This window comes from Bos grunniens, chromosome 8, assembly GCF_055505025.1.
Source record: "Bos grunniens cultivar Pamir isolate PY7600 chromosome 8, Bosgru_T2T1.0, whole genome shotgun sequence".
In the NCBI taxonomy this organism is placed as follows: Eukaryota; Metazoa; Chordata; class Mammalia; order Artiodactyla; family Bovidae; genus Bos; species Bos grunniens.
Window position 1 is genome coordinate 60,573,074 of NC_141172.1, and position 18,541 is coordinate 60,591,614.

Consider the following 18,541-nt stretch of genomic DNA (forward strand, 5'->3'; position numbering starts at 1 on the left):
CTGCCCACGCGCAAGGACTGTCCTGAGGTCCCAGCTGGGTGGGGCATGGCTTTGTTTGCATCCACACACTGCAGGAGCCCTCATAGAAGGTGCTGCCCAGGCTGAGCACTAAGTGTGCCCCCGCTCTGCCTGGTCTGCCGTTCGTGGCCGTGTTGGCGGCAGGCCCACCTCCTGTATCGGGGCAGCCTGCCTGGCTGAAGTGGGAGGTCTGGGTTCTGGCCCCAGCTCTGTCACCAGATGACAGTGGGCATGGTGTTTACATCCCTGAGATAGATTTTCCCAAACATCGAGTGGTATTTCTCAACACTCTCAAAAGCTCATTGTTATACACCGGGGTCCATGTGAAAACAGAATGGGAATGATGAGGAAAGAGCCTTCTCTCCTTAAAAAATGCTGGTCTAAGGCAGTACTGTGGGTAGTGCTTTGCAGTCAACATTTCTGATGGACACAAGATGCCAAGCAGAGGCTTTTGAGGCCATGTCTTTCCCTGACTTTACTTTACAGATGACATGAGACCCAGAAAGGGGTGGAGGTTTGCTCCCATTCTCCAGTGAACCCAATATGACCCCCACCTTGTGCCATCAGCCATAGGGCACTACCCATAGCTTCTGTATGCTCTGAGAAGGCAGTGATGCTATACAAGGTGCAGGGTGGAAGTGGGCATGCAGAGAGCGGGAGAGACAGCAATCCACCTATACCCCAGTTCTCACCTTCGTCCTTAAAGCAAGGTGCTTACCCTCATTATCCTATGGACCCAACTCCTTTCCTGGTGGGGCTTTCCTCACTAACTGAGCAACTGATTCATTAGCACAGCAAAGAAGGGGACTCGCCCACAAAGCATCTGATCCAACTCACAGTTTTACTTAAAAAAACAAAAACAAGTAAAGAAGGAAAATCCAGAAGGGTCTTTAAAAACTGCAGACTAAAACAGATCTATTTGCTCAGCAGCCCTGCCTCTAAGCTGAGGATCCATTCTTTCTCCCTGGAATTTCAAAGGCACACACGTGACTCTAAGCCAACGTGGCCCTGGCCAAAAGCCTTTTGCAAATCATGTGAAAGACAGTGATCGGTGGTTTTCAGTGGAAAAGCTCCCAATAAGCCTTGGGGATCTGGGCCACAGTCTCTTCATCTGTGAAATGGGGAGATCTTTATGACGTTCCCTAACCTCACTGAGAGCAAGGGAAAAGAGCCCTGAGCAGTAAGTCGAGACCTGGTCCCACCCCTGGTTCTCGCCCTCTTGGGCCTTGGTTTTCCCATCTACACAACAAAGGGAGAGGCCGAGGTGATCACTGAGGTCCCACAAACTTATAAAACTTTGAAACTTAGCACATAGAAGATGCTCACACCATGTGATCAGGAAAGAATGACTTCAGATATTAAACAAAACGATTGACCTTCACTGCAGATGCCCCAAGAGTTCCAGGGCTGGAAGAGAAGTGCAGGTTTCTCAAACACAGAGTTTCTTCAAATGTGCCCCGGAATGCCTACATCAAGGTCCCCAGGGATTTTGCTAAGCCTGTGGCTTCCTGGGCTTCTCTGGAACTAGAATCAGCCTTTAACACGCTCTTCAAGAGATTCTGATGCACATTCAAGTTTGAGAACCACCATTCTAGTCCTTATCTGGTGATGCAAAGTCCACATTCACATCTCACATCCAGCATTTTCTTTTTGCTCACCTACAGCGCTGGGCTAGCTCACTCCTTGCAGGGACAACCTTTTTCAACCTTTGATGGCTCTCCCCATGAGAAAGTCCTTCTATGTTCTGAGCTGAATTGTGACTTAGCACAGTCCTGCAGGCCATAGCTGCTCCACCTGCCCTGGGAAGGCTCGCCTGAAGAGCGGGGTATAGAGCAGGTACAGACCTGAGGCTGCTCCTCTCTCCAGCTGTCCTCAGAGGGCAGAAGCTCCTATCCTTTCCCATTCTGGTCCCCCCTGCTGCTCACAATCTCTCACATGCTGGGGCTGCAACTGGACAGTGTCTCCCGTGGGTCTATCCCACTTGGCCGTTAGTCCCACTGTCTGGACATGATTCCATCACCACATGCACACCCCAAGCCTTCGCTGCACTTCCTTCTGGTGTCTACTGACCTCCAGAGTCCACTCTGTCTTCCTCCTCCTCCTGATCCCAAAAGACAGGATCTCATTGGCTTTAGAGTGTTAGTGGGTCAGACAACATGCACCTCTTGACCCAAACCAAAAAGGGCACCAGCCCAAGAACACAAAGAAGCAAATGCCCACTGGCTGTAGCCACACTTGGAAGGTTTGCAAATGTAATTTTGAAAGGTCACTGTCAGCCCTTCGTAATTTGGGCTCTGGAGGGCGAATCCTCTCATGTTGGGCATCCATTCTGGCAGCTTCTCGACAACCTCTGTCCACAGGGTAGAGCGTTCTCTCAAAATTAAATTGCTGGCTCTTTGCTCCCTAATGAAATTGATTTCTGCCTTGATACACAACAAAGCTTTCATTTTATTATTTGGCTAGGGTTTGACCACATTAATTACAGTTTTTTTTCAGCATGGCTGCAAGTAATTGAGTTCCCAAAAGTGACTGACTATTGGAACTGATGGCTTTTTAAAAGCATAACTACCACAGAAGTCAAACGGTCAACTCTCATTTTGTCACAGAAGATTTCTGGGGGGTAAGATTGGAACAATTCAGGACAGGAAGAAGCATTTTTCTGGTTTGAAAATCTGAACTCAAAATGGGATTATGCTCACATTTGGAGACTGCTTTTGAGATGCGGGTGTGCCCGGCACATACTACCTCACGCATTTGCTGCCTCAGTGGTTTGATCATCACTTGTGTCAGAACTCATAAATTGCCCCAAGTTTTTAATCATTGTTATTGGCACAAGTCTACCTACCTTAGAGGATACGCTGTGGAAGCCTCTTCGAATCAGTTTCTAACACCAGGTACCAGGGATTGCAAAGTGCCTACCTGGTCCTGTGTAAATGCGTTTTCCCCCGGGAGGCTGTGTTCAGCCAGGGCGGGCTATACACCTTAGTGTCAGGTGGAAATGATGGGCACACAGCTACTCTGAGCAAGTTGAGGGGTGGGAAAGAATTGTACAAGACAGAAAGGACCAGAAATGCAGAAAGCTGCGGGGAGAAAGAAAGAGAGCTGACCAGGACTTCAGAGTTTATAAGGCGCATCTTTGTCCACCTGGGCCAAATGTTTAGTCGCCTTGGCCAAGGGGGGCTGACATGGTGGGGACAACTGAAAACTCAAGTTGCACCACAGGAAGAGGGGACACTGCAGAGACCTCTCCTCTAATGCCAAACCTAATCATCCTTCTCTCTTGCTGTTACTTCCCAATACGTTATCATCCTTCTAGGCCCTGCTCACACGCCACCTCCTCCAGGAAGCCTTCCAAGATGCCACCAGTCAGACTCACTTTCTTCTTCCCTTATTTATTCCCTGCCACACTTCCCTCTACCACAGCCCTCACCTATTCTTGTCCCTCTGTCTCCCTATCCAGCTGGAGGCCTGGTGCCCAGCGGGAATGCAGCAGTGACACCTAGGCTGCTGACCTGTCACCCCTGCCCTGAAAGTCTGTGCTGAGAATGTGACAGGCTGATCCCCAAACCGCCTGGAGCTGTGAGCAGCGTGTGGATTTTCAAAAGGAAAATAGCAAAAAAAAAAAAAAAAAAAAGTTCTAATTAAAGCATTTCTAATAAGCCAGCTTTGCCAAAACCAATTGTTTCTTATATTCCTCCTGGGTGAAGCGATCCTTTTTTTAAAAAGGCATTTATAGTGGCAGAAAGCACCCTAGGCTGGAAGGAGGTCGGCGGCTGCTCACTGTTGGGGGGTGGGGTGTGCTCAGCAAAGGACGGGTTTGAGGCACAAAATATGTGCATATGTGAGTGTGACACACGCTCAGACACAGCAAAACATCATTTTTATAGCTTTAGAATTTGAACTGTGGGAGCAAAGATGAGAGCTATAAAATCTGACATCCCATTTTATAAATCTGCCGCAAATACCAAGAACGTTTATGGAGAAAATGAGAGAAGAAAATATAGTGCTATGGGGCTTCAGAAGGGTAATAACCCTGGATGGGAGTCGAGACATCTGGGCTCCACCAGCAACTCGCTGCGGGACCTTGGGAAGGTCCTTTTCTCTTCCTGCGCCTGTTTCTCTCATCCGAAAGCCAGGGTTTTGACCTGGATGATTCAAGACTCTTCTGGTTGCAAGGGCCTGAGGGTGTGGGGAACAGGAAACCTTGAGATTTTACTGAATGAAGCTGGGTGCTTCAAGCCCCACCAGATGCCTCAAGGAGAGAGCTGGTTATATTTCCTCTGGGGAACATCCAGCTATTTACTTAGGCTATTAGCAAAGTAAGACCCCCAGTTCTTCCCCGGGGAAGGCACAAGTTTCTATAAATAACCCCACCTGCATTTATACAGCCACTCGGGAATTTACAAAGAGATCTCCCTTCCGCTGTGTCCCTGAGCCTCAGGGGTGAGGCTCAGAGACATGAAATAATTCGCTGGGTAACCCCCACAGCCGGTGGAAGCAGTGGGATTCAGGCCCTGGTCCCCTGGCCCCTGACTGAGTCCTTCTCCATGTTTCTGTCCCTTCTCTGATGGCAGGTACGAGGTCTGTAATCTGTCACCACGGCCTGGGCCTGTAGTACCCACGTGTCCTCCCAAGTTCCCAAACAAGCCATTCCCAGATGGCTTTTGCAAAAATATTGTTAAATAAATCCTATTAACAAGATGTTAGAAATGTGACTGGAAAGAAATGTTTTTCACATTTTGAGACCAGTGCTTCAGAAAGGAAGCTGTCCCAGGGCATGAGAGGCTTCCTGGCAATGAATGGGCATTTGGAACCACCCCCCGCCCCACCCTGCTCCCCCTCTGCCACCCGGCAGGCGAGCCACACAGGCAGATTTATGTGGCTGATACAAGATAATTAAAAACCAGCTGGAAATGTAATCGGGGTGGCTCAGACACTGCACTAGGGAGCTCTCGGGGGAGTAAAGGGCAATGCTGTGTGCCTGGCTGGGAGGGGAGACGTGGCAGGTCAGGAAGGGAAATCCCAACCCATCAGTGGGCACCTTGGGCGCTGCCAGGTTGGCAGGTGCTCTGGACAACGGGCTGGCAGTGTGAGTGCAGGCACCTCTTGCCTCTGGGTTTGGGGCAGCAATTGGGGCAGGGATGAAAACTCGTCTTGAGTTATGATGAGTTTCCTGGGTTTTTCAAAACTGAGAGTTCCAGGTCTGTGTTGCAGCTGGCGGAGCCACCACTTACCCGGCCGTTCAGAAATCGGAACGAGGCCCCAGGCTCCTTGCTCTTTCTCATCCTCTTCGATTCTACCAAGACATGACCTCTGTTTACTCCCACTGCCTGAGTCCTTCGCTGAACTGTTGCAGCCTCCTCAGCAGCCAGCCCTCCATCCTGACCTGCCTTCCAGATTCAGCGACCATCAGTTGGGGCTTCTGAAAACCTCTATCTCTAAAGTTCACTATTTTCATTTCATCTCCTACACAGAACGTTTGAGGAGCCTATTGTTTTGCCTACAGCAGTAGCTCCTAATTGCACCATTTCCTTTAAACCTTTTAGAGAAGGCGAAAACATGCTGTCCACTAATTGAGCAGAAAGTTCATTTTCCCTCCATCAGCCCTGAAAGGATGTGAAACCCTCCGTGTAGCAAGAGCAAAGATGCAGACACTCCCCTCCAACTTGCTCTTTGTCTCAGGCTGACACAAATGCTGCCCAATCTCAGGGCCTGGCTGAGAAGCTAGGAGGCAGACAAGCGTCTCCCTCTCTCTGGCCTTAGTTCTGCATGCCTGTTGAGGTGGTCATCATCTTCAGGAGCTGATGAGGAACTGGCAGATCAGAGAGGTTAAGTGACTTACTCAAGGTCACACAGTCATCAAGAGGGCAGCCTGGATTTAACATGAGCTCTCAGCTCTCAGTGATTTGTCTCAGTCATAGTAGCGCAGGATTTTCTCAAGTGGCAGCCTGTATGAACTCTGAGATCCTATCACCGTAAAGGGGAGTGGATGTGGGCATGGACAGTCAGGGCAGGGGACTGAACCACACCCAGCTCTTTTCTCAATAACCTATGGCTGTAACAAAGTCTGTAACAAAGACAGTGAGCTAAGTGGCAGAGCTGAGGTTCAAAAGCCCATGCCAGACTGATCCAGAGCTCATGTCTTCTGCTACACTGAGCTGCCTCTATTCTGGGGAGATGGGGAGGATGTTAGTGATTGGATCTACTGAAAACTGGGTTGGAAAGTAGGCAGCTTCTCTCCTCCTGGTCTGCTGTTTCCTCAGCATGGGCAGCTCCTTACTCTGCCCACTCCCAACTGTCTCAGCCCTCCTCATTCCCCAAGGCCCAGGTCAAAGCCCTTCCTTACCCCACCCTCTCCTGCCATCGCTGTCTGCCTGGAATCAGCCAGCTACCTTGTGCCAGTTTGCCTGACCCCCGCCTCTCTTTCTTTGGTATCCCCCCTCCTCCAGCCCTCACACCCACCTGGCAGCTCAGAGAGGTACAAAGTAAGGGGGGCATGGGGGCAAACAGCCAGGAAACTAGGGCCCCGGTCATCGGAGCTGGGCAGTGCCCCAGGCGGTACATACCTGCCTTTCTTGAAGCCCTCAAGGGCAGGCTGGGGAGGAGGGCAAGTGGGTAGGGAAGCCTACCTGTGGGGCAAGAGTCCCACATTCTAGGGCAGGAGGTCATGCTGGGTAGGGAAGCCCACAATGGCTTGGAAGCCTCCACTGTGGTCTGGGAGACCACTCTGGGGGCTCACCCATGGGAGCAGCCATTGTGGAGCTAAGAGGACAAAGCCTCAGACGCCCACTCAACAAGGGGTGCTCAGATGGCAGAAGGAACTGGAGTCCGTGCTCCCTCTGATGATCGAAGGGTGAGCAGTCTTTCCGCGTTCCCCCACCTCTCCCCACCCCACAAACTGTTATTATTTCTTGCTCCTGGCTGTCAGCAGCAACAAACTAAGATTAATCACTTGCTCGCCTGCCTAGACCCAGACATGCCTACTGTTTGAAAACTCTCTCCTTTACCATATAAATCAATGAAGGGAGAGGAGAAGGAAAAACAACCCTAACAGAAATGTGCCCCCCGCACCCCTGGAACACAGCCCATCGTCTGCTCTGGCCCCGCCACACGCACCACCCTCCCAGGAAGCGTCTGTTGGGTGAAGACTGGCTGCCCAGCAGTCAGCACAACCTCCCAGCTCCAGGTGGGAACCTGAAGGGCCTCGTTTGGCAATCAGACCAGGAGGCATTTTCTTGATAAATCGTTCCGCCCCCTCCTCCCCACCTGAAGAAGGAGGTGGGGCCTTCCCACTGTCCTTAGGACGGAGCAGAAAGAGAAGCTCGTCCTGACCATGGGGACCTTGACCTGGAAGCAAATTTATGAATCAAACGCTGGACCCTCTTTCTATGGGCACTGGGGGTGGGGACAAAGACACCGGCACAAGTCATCCAGAGGCAGCTACAGCCCAGACACACCCCCAGGGTGTGCGACCCAGTGCAGCCTCGTCCACCATGCTGGCTCCGTGGCAATTTCTAAAGGCTCTGGGAAAGCTGGGAGGAGTGGAGACTGCATATACCAAGTACTTGCTGTCGGTCGGGCCTGCTAGGCTGCGTTAATTTTTATAAGAAGTTCATGAGAGTGGCCTACATAGCTTTCCAAGTGATGATCAGGGAGGTAAATTCATGTGGCTAGAATCACACAGCAGTTAAGAGTGGAGCAAGGATTCGAATCCATGTATCTCACTGGTTGCAGAGCCCATGCTTTTCACTCTTATATCTTTACTTTTTTAAAAAAACAAATTTTGGCCACACTATGCAGCATGTGGGATCTTAGTTTCCGACCAGGGATTGAACCCGAACCCTTGCATTGGAGGTGCAGAATCTTAACCACTGGACTGCTAGGGAAGTCCCTCCCTCTACATCTTTAAAAGTGATCTCCCACGGGACTCCCGCCCACTTCTTGGACTGTGCTAGCTTTGGTGGCATGTCTGTGGACATGCGAGGGCACAGGGAAGCAGAGTGATGTTCCACCTAGTTCATGAATGGTTCTAGAGCACAGCTCTGGGGACATGACTGCAACCCTGCTCAAAACCCTCAGGAATGCTCCCTGATGTACAGGATAGAGCCCCAATTCCTCAGCTGGATGACCAGTGCCACCTTTCTCCTTGGCTCCTGCCAATGTTACTTGTTATTCTCACACAAGCTCTGCATTTTCCTGTCTCTGTGCCATCTTCTCTGCCTGGCTGTCCTCTCTGCCCTGTCCACAGGGCAGCCTTCCAACACCCTCTCTTCTGGTTCCTTCCCTCTTTCACGGACCTGAGCACTTTCTGCCTTGAAAAGTGAAAAAGTGAAAGTGTTAGTCACTCAGTCATGTCTGACTCTTTGCAACCTTATGGACTGTAGCCCACCAGGCTCCTCTGCCCATGGAATTCTCCAGGCAAGAATACTGGAGTGGGTAGCCATTCCCTTCTCCAGGGGGTCTTCCAGACCCAGGGATTGAGCCCAGGTCTCCTGTCATCTGAGCCATCAGGGGAAGCCCACTTTCTGCCTTAGGTAGCCTTAAACATGTTCTGTGAGTATCTGAGTTACCAGTATAAATGCCACTTCTTCCCCACTTGGGCTATGAACTCCTGGAGACTGGAGCCCAGTAATTGACAAGAAACTGAAGGGACAGAGCTTATGGGCTGAGGAAGACTCTTGAGAGATTGGGGCTGAGTTGCAATCTGATGGAAAGGTCAGAAATGTCTCTTGAGGTCAGAATCTGGGCCACATTTGCAAGGTTGTTGCGCAGTTTGCCTGTGGGGATTTGAAAGCTGAAGGCACCTTTCGAGGCCTCCCTGGGGCTGTGTACCCTACTGGGGATGGCAGCTCAGGGCCTAAAGAGAGCTGGGCTGGGCCCAGGTCAAAGCAGCAGGGGCATCTCTGCTGAGGCCAGGAGGGTCACTCTGTCTGTCCCTGTTCCCAAGCATAAGAGGAGGCCCTGGTGCTCTCCTACGTCCCAGCTGTAAACCCTCCAGTCTTTGAAGTCCTGTTTCCCTCATCTTGTCCAGATTCCTTTGTAAAAACTCATGAAACTAGAACTTGCAAAGAGTCATTCATAGTCCAAAGTGCCTAAAGAACCCTTTTAATGAGGTTTTGTTTTTTTTTTTTTTTAAATCCCTTTCTCCCACTGCTTGCCTTTCCAGACAGGAAACTGTGTAAGAGGGTGATGTTTTCTTGCCAACTTCTAAGAGCTCAACCTTTTGCTTTCCTGAGGCTAGAGTGAGTGTACCAGGGGTCAGTGGTGTGTGCTGGCGGCCAGTGGCCCAGTGCCCTGCTGGGTCAGGCTGGAGATGGGAAGACGGAGAGGTCTGCAGAAGGGGTTGAGGACAATGTTGAAAAGTGACAAGGCAGGACCTCTGTGAGACTGCGTCATGGTGGGGGCCGCTGCCACGGAGGGATGTGAGAAACTGAGGAAGGCAGGCACAGTCTTGGATTACCATGGGTGCAGGGAAAAGCTTTTGGTGAAGGGGCAGGTGGGTGGCTGCTTGGCCTGGTCCAGGGATCTGACTGGTCCCCACAGTGGGATGCAGACACCATCTCTATTGTCTGTGTGGTCACTTGCAGCTGGGTAGCTGGGTCAGTCGTGAGTCCCCTCTGGGTCTTGGCCTCCTTGGCCACAAAGCCAAGGGACTGGACCAGCTGGGCATCTAAGGTCACTAGAGGCTCGACACTGATGATGAGGGTGGTGATGTCTGCCCTGACCACCCCATAGGGCTGTCCCGACATCAATATGCAGGTTTTCTAAAACTGTGAAGTACTGCGAGTACTCAGGGTGGAAGTGAGGTTTAAGCACATGGCTGGATGCCTGAGGGTGGCCCCATCACTAAGAATTGAGTATCAGCTCCTCTGTGGGGCTTGAGCCCTGCCTAGGCTCTTCTGCATCTCCAGGGCTTTGTCTGGCGTGTCCCCTCTACCTGAGATGCCCACCAACTGTCCCTTCCTAGGGAATACCTACCCTCTCCTTAAGGTTCAATGTACCTCTGCCCTGCCGCTTTTCCAGACCCTCCCACCCTTATGCCAGCTCCGGCCCCCAAGCCCTCTGCAAGCAACAAGGCCCAGACTGGGAGCTCTGCTGCCTAGGCCAGACTGTCCTCACCTCTGCTCCCGCCTCTGCACAGCCTTGTGCCTGGTACCCAGGGCTCTGATAAATATCTGCCAAGGGACAGATGGATGAGCTCTGTCCTCTGGCGTGGAGGGGTGGAGAGCCCTGTCCTCTGGGGCCACAGACCCCAAACTCTCTCTCTTCCCCAGAACACCCTCACAGCAGGACCCAAGGCTCACATGATAACATAGCCAGAATTCCAATGTCAATATGCACTGCAATCCTGATAATGCCACTCCCCACCCCGCCCCTGCCAGGCAGCCTTCAGCATCAAAGAGACCCCAAACCTCCATGGTGGCTGGCAAAGCTGGCACCTGCCCCAAGCAGCTGGGACATTCAGTACCAGGGCAGTTCCATTTGGGGTTGAGGTGATGAATGCCAGGTGTCTCTCCCTGATTGGCAGCCTGGCTGGTTACTAGGGCTGCTCTGGAAAACAAGCCCAACTTCCCTTAGTAGGTTGCCCTGGCCCAACCCTCCTCCCCAGCCTCCTTTGAGGGAAAGCTGACCAGGTAAGACCACCCCTCTGGCGTTTGGGATCTAATGGCTCTAGACAAGCATGCAAAACTAAACCCTCTACCTTGGCATCCGTGGGCAGAGACCAGTCATCCAGACTGCACTTCCTGATAATGAGAACAGACAGGACGGGTGCAGGAAGACAAACCCGGGCTTGATGGCAGAGTGCTCTGGTCGAGGTCCCAGCACAGGCCCCCCCTGAGCTGTGCCCCCCACCTTCTCCCCTTGCCTGGGAGGTGCAGGGGATCCGGCTACAGTAAGCCAGGGGAAATCTGGAGAGCCAGGGACACTGATGGGCCTCTCTGTCTATATGGAGAACAGCATTGCCTCTCGTGCACAGGTGAGGACACAGGCTCAGAAAGGTGACACGGCTGCCGAGGCCACGAGGTCAGGGAATGGGAAAGCCCGGCCCCTGGACTGTAAGCCTGTGACAGAGCAGGAGGGTCGGGGAAGGGAGCAAACCTGGGATGAAAAGGGAACTACGCCCTTAGAACCGTGACACGCACACTCTTCTGAAGACCCACCTGTGAGCCAGCATTTGCCTCTGTCCGCATGACGGATGGCACGGGCTCAGGATGCTGGGGAGTGGACCCTTCGGGCCCTGCTGGTGTGAGTAGTTCCCACCCCTGGTTCAAGATCCCTCGTGTGCTCCCAGTGAATAAACAGAAGCGAGATGGGTCCCTGACACGTGCAGGAATGACTGGGCTGGAGTGGGGCGCCCCCACCCCCTCCTCTGTGCCTTCAGCCAGTTCTCTAGGGAAGACGCCTCTGGCCTGGTCCCAGATGACGGAATTCCAGGAAGAGTGAAATACACTGAGGAACTCAGAGACGGCCAGTGTGATGAGTGTGTGGAAGACCAGGGAGTGGGCAGTCTATCCGGGTCAGCAAGGAAGGATGGATGGTGATATGGAGTCCCATCTCTGATGTCACTCATCTCTCTCACCTCCTGCAGCCCAGAAAGGCACAGTTCACCTTGAGGCAGGAAGGTGAAGATCTGGAAGCATCATTCATGGGCACCCGGTTGCTAGGTTACCTCGAACAGTGGGGGCGGGAAGAGGCAGCATGGAGCAGTAGGGAGTTCAAGACCCCTGACCCTGGCAGCACAGCAGCTGTGTGCACCTCTCCCTGCTGTTGCCCTCTCCCCTAGGCAGGGACAGCCCTTTGACTTTGGCCGCCATCAGCCCAGCTACAGTTTAGCATACTGAATTCTCCTTGGCTGTAATAAAACCGGCCTGATTCTAAGCTGTCAGGCCTGACGGTGGACAATGAAGTATCCATGTGTCGCTTGCCCTGAGTGCCCTCCCAGAGGCTCAGAAATCCCCTCGACATCCTCCCTGGCAAAGCAGTTGTCCAGCTCCTGGTTGCACATCCCCAGTGATGAGACACTCACCACCTTCTGAGGCAGCTCTGATTCCTGATAGGCTTGAAGGGTTAGAGAACCGTACCTCTTGCTGACCTGGAATCCACCTGCCCATAACGCCCCATCTACCACTTCTGCCCTGATGTCCTTGAGAGACCTGTGGTTCCTCCATGTCCCCACACATCCTCCCTTCTCCAGGCAGACTTCCGGTGCCTCTGTTTCCGGCCCAGGCTCCGCTCTGCAGTTTGTCACGGTCCCTTGCAGGTGGGGTCAGTCATGAGCAGAGAGCCCAGGCCAGTCTCTCTCTGCTTGTGTGCACCGACCCTACTGACCTCATAGCTGGCCTGCACAGGGCTCTCCTGATGCGTCCTGGCAGTTCTCTCTGCATCACCTGGCCTCGAATAACAGCAAGCTGAGTAGAAAGAAAGCAGGCAGCTGCTTGCTTTCTGGTGGTCTGCGCTGGCTGACCATTGCTCCCAGTGGTCTGTGCTGGCTGAAGGACCTGGGTTTATATCTCAGTTCTGTCATTAACTCTTTAAATCCCTCCTCTCTCCCAGTCTCACTTTTCCTATCTGTAAAATGGGTTTTAGTCAATATGTTGGCTTCCATCCAGCAATAGCACTGAAGGATGAAACCCTCAATCAAAAAACCCTTTTCTTATTTCAGGGTCACCTATCCTGAAAGCAACATCTTGTGGATCACAAAGACCCAATAGTTTACAAAGCAACTGCAGGTGATCATGTCAGCAAGATTCTTCCTGGCTCTCTGTGGGGTTCCTTACAACCTTCGTGCGACACAGAAAACAGAGGCTTTCCCAACAGTAGCCAAGAACATAAGGAAAAGGTGGTTCCCACGGGTGCAGCAGGAGCAGTGGGGCGTCAAACACCGGGCCTTGAGTGCTGACCCAGCCCGCCTCGGGTCAGCCCTGGTCCCTCTCTGAGCCTCAGCTTCCTCATCTGCACAATGGGGACAAGATGTTTCTCCTCAAAGGGCTGTTGTGAGGTTTGAAGGAGGGACGAGGCACGCTAAGTGCTTCTACAGTCCCTGGCTCACGGCAGATGTGGAAGCTATTCTTGGATATTTAATATAAATCCTAGGAAAATGCCCCTCCTCTTCAAGGGAGGCAGAAATGGAGAATATAAAAACTTCTCTGTGTCCCAGAAGAATTAGATCAAATTGGAAAAGCAAGGCGTGAAATAACTCATGCTGGAAGTTTCCCCGGGGGGACACTGGCGGGTCTTTCTGCCTCAGACAGCCGGGCCGGATCGCACATCACGGGAGGCTGCCAAGGGCCAGGGGTGGCCGAGGTTACTCACTTCAGGGAGAGGGAGTAGTCATGCCTGCTGGTCTGGCTGTTCCGGACAAGGTAGCTACACTCCTTACAGAGGCGCAGCAGGTTCTCAGCGTCGCCCCTGCTGATGGCTCCGTGATACCATCTGCGGAGAAGAGATGGGGTCAGAGTTCAGCAGGGATAGACCCCCACCATTGACATCCTGAAACCCATCTGCCCCGAGGAGGCTCAGCCCCACTGGAGGGCGGCTGTGGCATCCTGGGCCTCGTCACTAGGCCGCGTCCCTGTGCGTGCAGATGTCACGTGTGCCTGTGCGCGCGCGTGTTCAGTCACTCATTAGACATGCACAGTGCCTGCTGCATGCAGGTCTTGGGGAGAGTGTGGTACGCAAACCTGGCCTCCACACCGTGAGGCACACAGTCTAGTGTGGATGCCACGAAGGACACGGAGCAGGGTCACCTGGCTTGGAGCTGGCGGGAGGGACTGCTGTCTTAAGCAGCAGCAAGGGAAGCCTTCTGCAGGGGGTGACATTTCAGTATGGGCCTGAAGGAGCTGAGGGAAGATGCCACAAAGGAAGAAGCTGGAAAACAGCCTATTTGGCAGAAGAAAGGCAGCCAAAGCAGGATGCCTGGCATGTTTTGGAAACAACAAGAAGGCCAGTGACGGCTAGAGTGAGACAAAGGGGCGGTGTGGGCGCTGAGGCCTCAGAGGCCCCGTGGCAGGGCTGGGTTGGGGGCCTTGTGTACAAGGGGACTCTGGTCTCTCTGAGAGACACAGAAGCCATCAGAGGGTGCTGACAGGCGGGACACATGCTGGCTCTGCGACATCTGCGGGACAGAGGGCCGGTGCTCGTCACTCAGGAAAGCAGGCGGTGGGGTGGGGTGGCCAAACCAGTGCTCCCGCCAAGTGCATCTGGCATCGACCGGGCACGTGGGAACCCCAGCCGTTCTGCTTCCGGGCAGCACGTGGTGAGTGGCAGAATCTCATGGGAGGGGCGCCATGGCAGATGCCTGGCTAAGGCCTCGAGTGCAAGACCAAAGGGGGACGTGGGTTTTCAAGATTGGAAAAGTTGAACTTTAAGTTTCAGTGGCAGAGTGAAGATCCTAGGACGCTGGTCAGTAGGTGTACTCAGAACAGGTCTCTACTTACTTACATTATGGTCTCTGAGGGATCGGGTCAGTGGGAAGATGGCCAGAGATGTGGTTAGGAAGGGAACCAGAGGTGCCAGTGGTCAAGGATAGATCATGCTTTGGCCGCGGAGGCACAGACCTGGCTCTGCCACTGGCCAGTTGGGAGTCTGGGGCAAGAGGCTAAATCTGAGTGCATCTCAGTTTCCTAACTTAGGGTCACTCTATTCCTGTTTGGGGGTTGTGAGGATTAAACAGAATGATGCACTGAAGGGCTGATGGAGAGCCTGCAATGGGGTGAGTTTCAGCAACTGGCAGCTACCAGCATCAGCCAAAAGAGAAGTGAACTTGCAGACAGCCAAAGGTCACTTCCCCAACTACCAGTATTTCAGGCTGCTGCTGTGTAGACTGCATTTAATTTTATACCTCCCCCAGGTGTATGGCAATGGCACCCCACTCTAGTACTCTTGCCTGGAAAATCCCATCGACAGAGGGGCCTGGTGGGCTGCAGTCCATGGGGTCACTAGGAGTCGGACATGACTGAGCGACTTCACTTTCACTTTTCACTTTCATGCATTGGAGAAGGAAATGGCAACCTACTCCAGTGTTCTTGCCTGGAGAATCCCAGGGACGGGGGAGCCTGGTGGGCTGCCGTCTATGGGGTTGCACAGAGTCAGACACGACTGAAGCGACTTAGCAGCAGCAGCAGCAGCAGGTGTATGGAGGAGCCTGCCTCCGGGACCTGGCCCAGGAGTGCCCTGTGAACAGTACCCGTGAGAGTTCTGGTGCAGACGTCCTGTGTGGAGAAAAGCATCACACTGCCTTTCTCTGCACGTTCTGCCATTTATAAGGCAGTGTTCTAAACAGTTAGCAGCAGTGAAGATGACATAATTATAACCTAAAAAAAAAAAACCCAACTCAACCAGCTCTAGGAAAGCAAGGACTGCAGAGTGAGAGAGACGTGAGTATCCCCGTCCAATGAGCTTGTGACAGAGTCACTGATGGCCCAAGAGGTGACCACTCACAGGTCAGACCCGGGGCTGGACATCTGGAGGGGGACTCGCTGAGGGAAAAGGCGAGAGGAAGTGTACACTGCAGACCCACCTTCCTGTCTATACTTAAACAGAAATTAAGAGGATGTGACGCTAGGAACTGCATGGGTTGCCATAATTACAACACTCCCAGAGATGTGACAGGCCAGTGTATGTTTAAGAAAAGATATGTGAGACGTGGTTAGACAAGGATGGAGCTGACTTTAGAGATGAGAGTTAACAGTTTGGCCAAGGTTGTCTTCCAGGAAATTTCACCTGTGTAACACAGCCCCAGTGAGCTGACAAAATGCTGTTCTATTAGCCAAGCAAGTTTCAGCTATTTGAAGCACAGCCGTCCTCAGGGAAGGCCAAGAAGTAGTCTCCAGGGAGGCGCTGCCTGAGTCCAACTCCCAGAGCACAGGACAAGTGGCTCTAAGAAAGGCGGTGGCAGATGGGCCTCGGGGGTTCTGGATCCTCGTTAAGGGTGATCCCTGGTGGGTAAACAGGATAAGCTGCTGGTTCCTTCCCCAGCTGCTCCAGCCATTCCACATGTAGAGAAAGGCAGGAGACTTGGGGTAGAGGATCAAAGGAGAAACAGGAGGAGTTGGGGAGAGAAGAGGCAAAGGACACTCAACTGGGGGATGGGGAGAGGGCAGACTGTCAGGATGAGGATGGCTACCAGGAGACAGGATGGGCCTGGCTGGCAACCCCTGGGCCCAAGGAGGACCTGCCTGAACTGAAAAGAGAATCCAGGCAGGAGGCCATCTTGGGGATGCACTGGACTTTGTAGAGCTGGCCACTCAGGCCTGAACCATGGGAATTAAGATTAATTAATTAATCTTAATTAATTAATCTCCAACACCCATGAGATCATCCAGTTATTTACTCACCACTTACTATATCCTTGTTCTCAAAGGACTGATGCAGGCAGATAGAAAGTCAACCAACAGATTCAGGAAACAATTTCAGATAGTGACAACTGCTATATAGGAACGCTGGGTTTGTGATAAGGCAGTGACTGGGGTGAGGGAGGTACCTACTATGGAATGAATGGACAGGGGGGCAACCCCGAGGAGATGACATTTGACCTGAGAATCTGCACTGAGAAGGAGCCAATCATGTGAAGAGCCAAAGAAAACACGTTCACTGCAGAGGCAGCACCAAGTGCAAAGGTCCAGAAGCAGGAATGAGCTTGGGGTGTTCACAGAGCAAAAAGGTAGCAAGAACAGTTCAGTGCTGTGACTGTGGGAAGTGGGACAGGATGCGGGTGAACAGGAGGCGGGGCCCAGTTCCCCGAGGCCGTGTGGGCCACAGGAAGAAGTCTGATTTCATTGTAAGCATAGGGAAGGCAATGAGAGTTTTAAATAGAGATGTTAAGAGATACTTGCTCTGGACAATTTTACAAAAGGGTAGACAGGCTACCCTGAAGAATGGCCAGAGGGGAAGTGAAGCAGGAGACAGGCGAGGAGGCTTCTGCAGTGGTCCAGATGGGAGGACCTGAGATGACAGGAATGGATGGATTCGGGATGTGTTTGGATGGAAAACTGGAAGTTAGTAACGTACTAGATGCTGGTGTGACACCAATAAAGGAATCACGATGACTTCAGGACTGTGGCTTGGGCAACGTGGTAGATGTGATGCTGTTGGGGTGGGGTGGGGACGGTGGGCAAACTGGGGAGCAGCGGGTGTCCAGGAGATCAGGAGTCCGGTTTTGAACGTGTTAAATTTAAGATGCCCATTCGTCAGCCAAGTGGAGATGCCAAGAAGGCAGCTGGCCGTAGGAGTTAGGAGTTCTGGGAGAGGTGTGGGCTGGGGATGCGAACTGGTGACTCACCACCAGCATCCTGAGGAGACTACCCAGGGAGAGCACGTAGCTGGAAGCCGAGCCCTGGACAGTATAACCTTCAGGTCAGCTTGAGGTGAGGAGCTGGCAGGGGAGGCAGAGGAAAACCGGGAGCAGAGGGCGTCTTAGAAGGAGGGAGCCGTCTAATGTGCTGGCTGCCACAGGGGTCAGAAGAGGTCAGCTGGTTACCCAGGCAGAAAAGGGAAGCAGATTGGGGTGGATGAGAGAATGGGAGGTAATGGAAGGGAGAGCGAATGCACTGACAGCTCTGTGGGGACTCTGTTCACCGAGGGGACAGCTACCTATTCACCAAGCACCTATTATGTGCCAGGCACCAATCTAGGCACTGGGCACGCAATGGTGACCCAGACAAGTTCCTGCCCTCATGGAGGTTACATTCCCAACAGGGGCTGGGGTCAGATGGGGATGTGTAGTCAAGATTTATTTATTTATTTGTTTTAAGAAGTTCATAAAGAAGGCTGAGCACCTAAGAATTGATGTTTTAGAACTGTGGTGCTGGAGAAGACTCTTGAAAGTCCCTTGGAGAGCAAGGAGATCAAACCAGTCAATCCTAAAGGAAATCAAGCCTGAATATTCACTGGAAGGACTGATGCTAAACCTGAAGCTCCAAAACTCTGGCCACCTGATGTAAAGAGCTGACTCACTGGAAGAAACCCTGAATGCTGGGAAAGACTGAGGGCAGGAGAAGGGGGTGACAGAGGATGAGATGGTTGGATGGCATCATCGATTCAGTGGACAAGAGTTTGAGCAAGCTCCAGGAAATGGTGAAGAACAGGGAACTCTGGAGTGCTGCAGTCCATGGGGTCACAAAGAGTTGGACATGACTGAGTGACTGAACAACACCACCAAGAAGTTCATGACTAGGACACGTTCAAGTGCTGATGGTAATAATGCTGAATGGAGCGGGCGGTGTGCTGCCTCTAGGAGGCTGGGGAGCAGTCAGCCCTTAGTACCTGAGCAGCCTTTCCACTGTCCCAGGAGGGCCAGCGAGTAGTTTGGGTGCCTGGGCAGAAGTGTGACTGCCCATCCCTAACAACCCTCTAAGACTGGGGCACCTGCTCAGTGCGCCTACCTTCCCTCTCCCCTGCACTAGGGTGGGGAGAAGTCGGGAATTGGAAGTGCCTACTAAATTCCGAGGCAGCATCAGCCTGGGTGGGATACAGTGAACCTCTCGGCCTGGGTCCTGGGTCCTGGGTCCTCGGGCTCTGCTGG

At 52.6% G+C, this 18,541-nt stretch overlaps 1 protein-coding gene across 2 annotated transcripts in view; it reads right to left on the minus strand.

Moving 5' to 3' along the window:
• Positions 1-18,541, minus strand: part of SHB (SH2 domain containing adaptor protein B) — a 138,950-nt gene that overhangs the window by 11,233 nt on the left and 109,176 nt on the right. For both annotated transcript variants that reach the window (XM_086415963.1, XM_086415964.1), the window contains exon 5: positions 13,333-13,452. In XM_086415963.1, the coding sequence (XP_086272089.1) occupies positions 13,333-13,452 (120 nt within the window). The remainder of the gene's footprint in view (positions 1-13,332; positions 13,453-18,541) is intronic.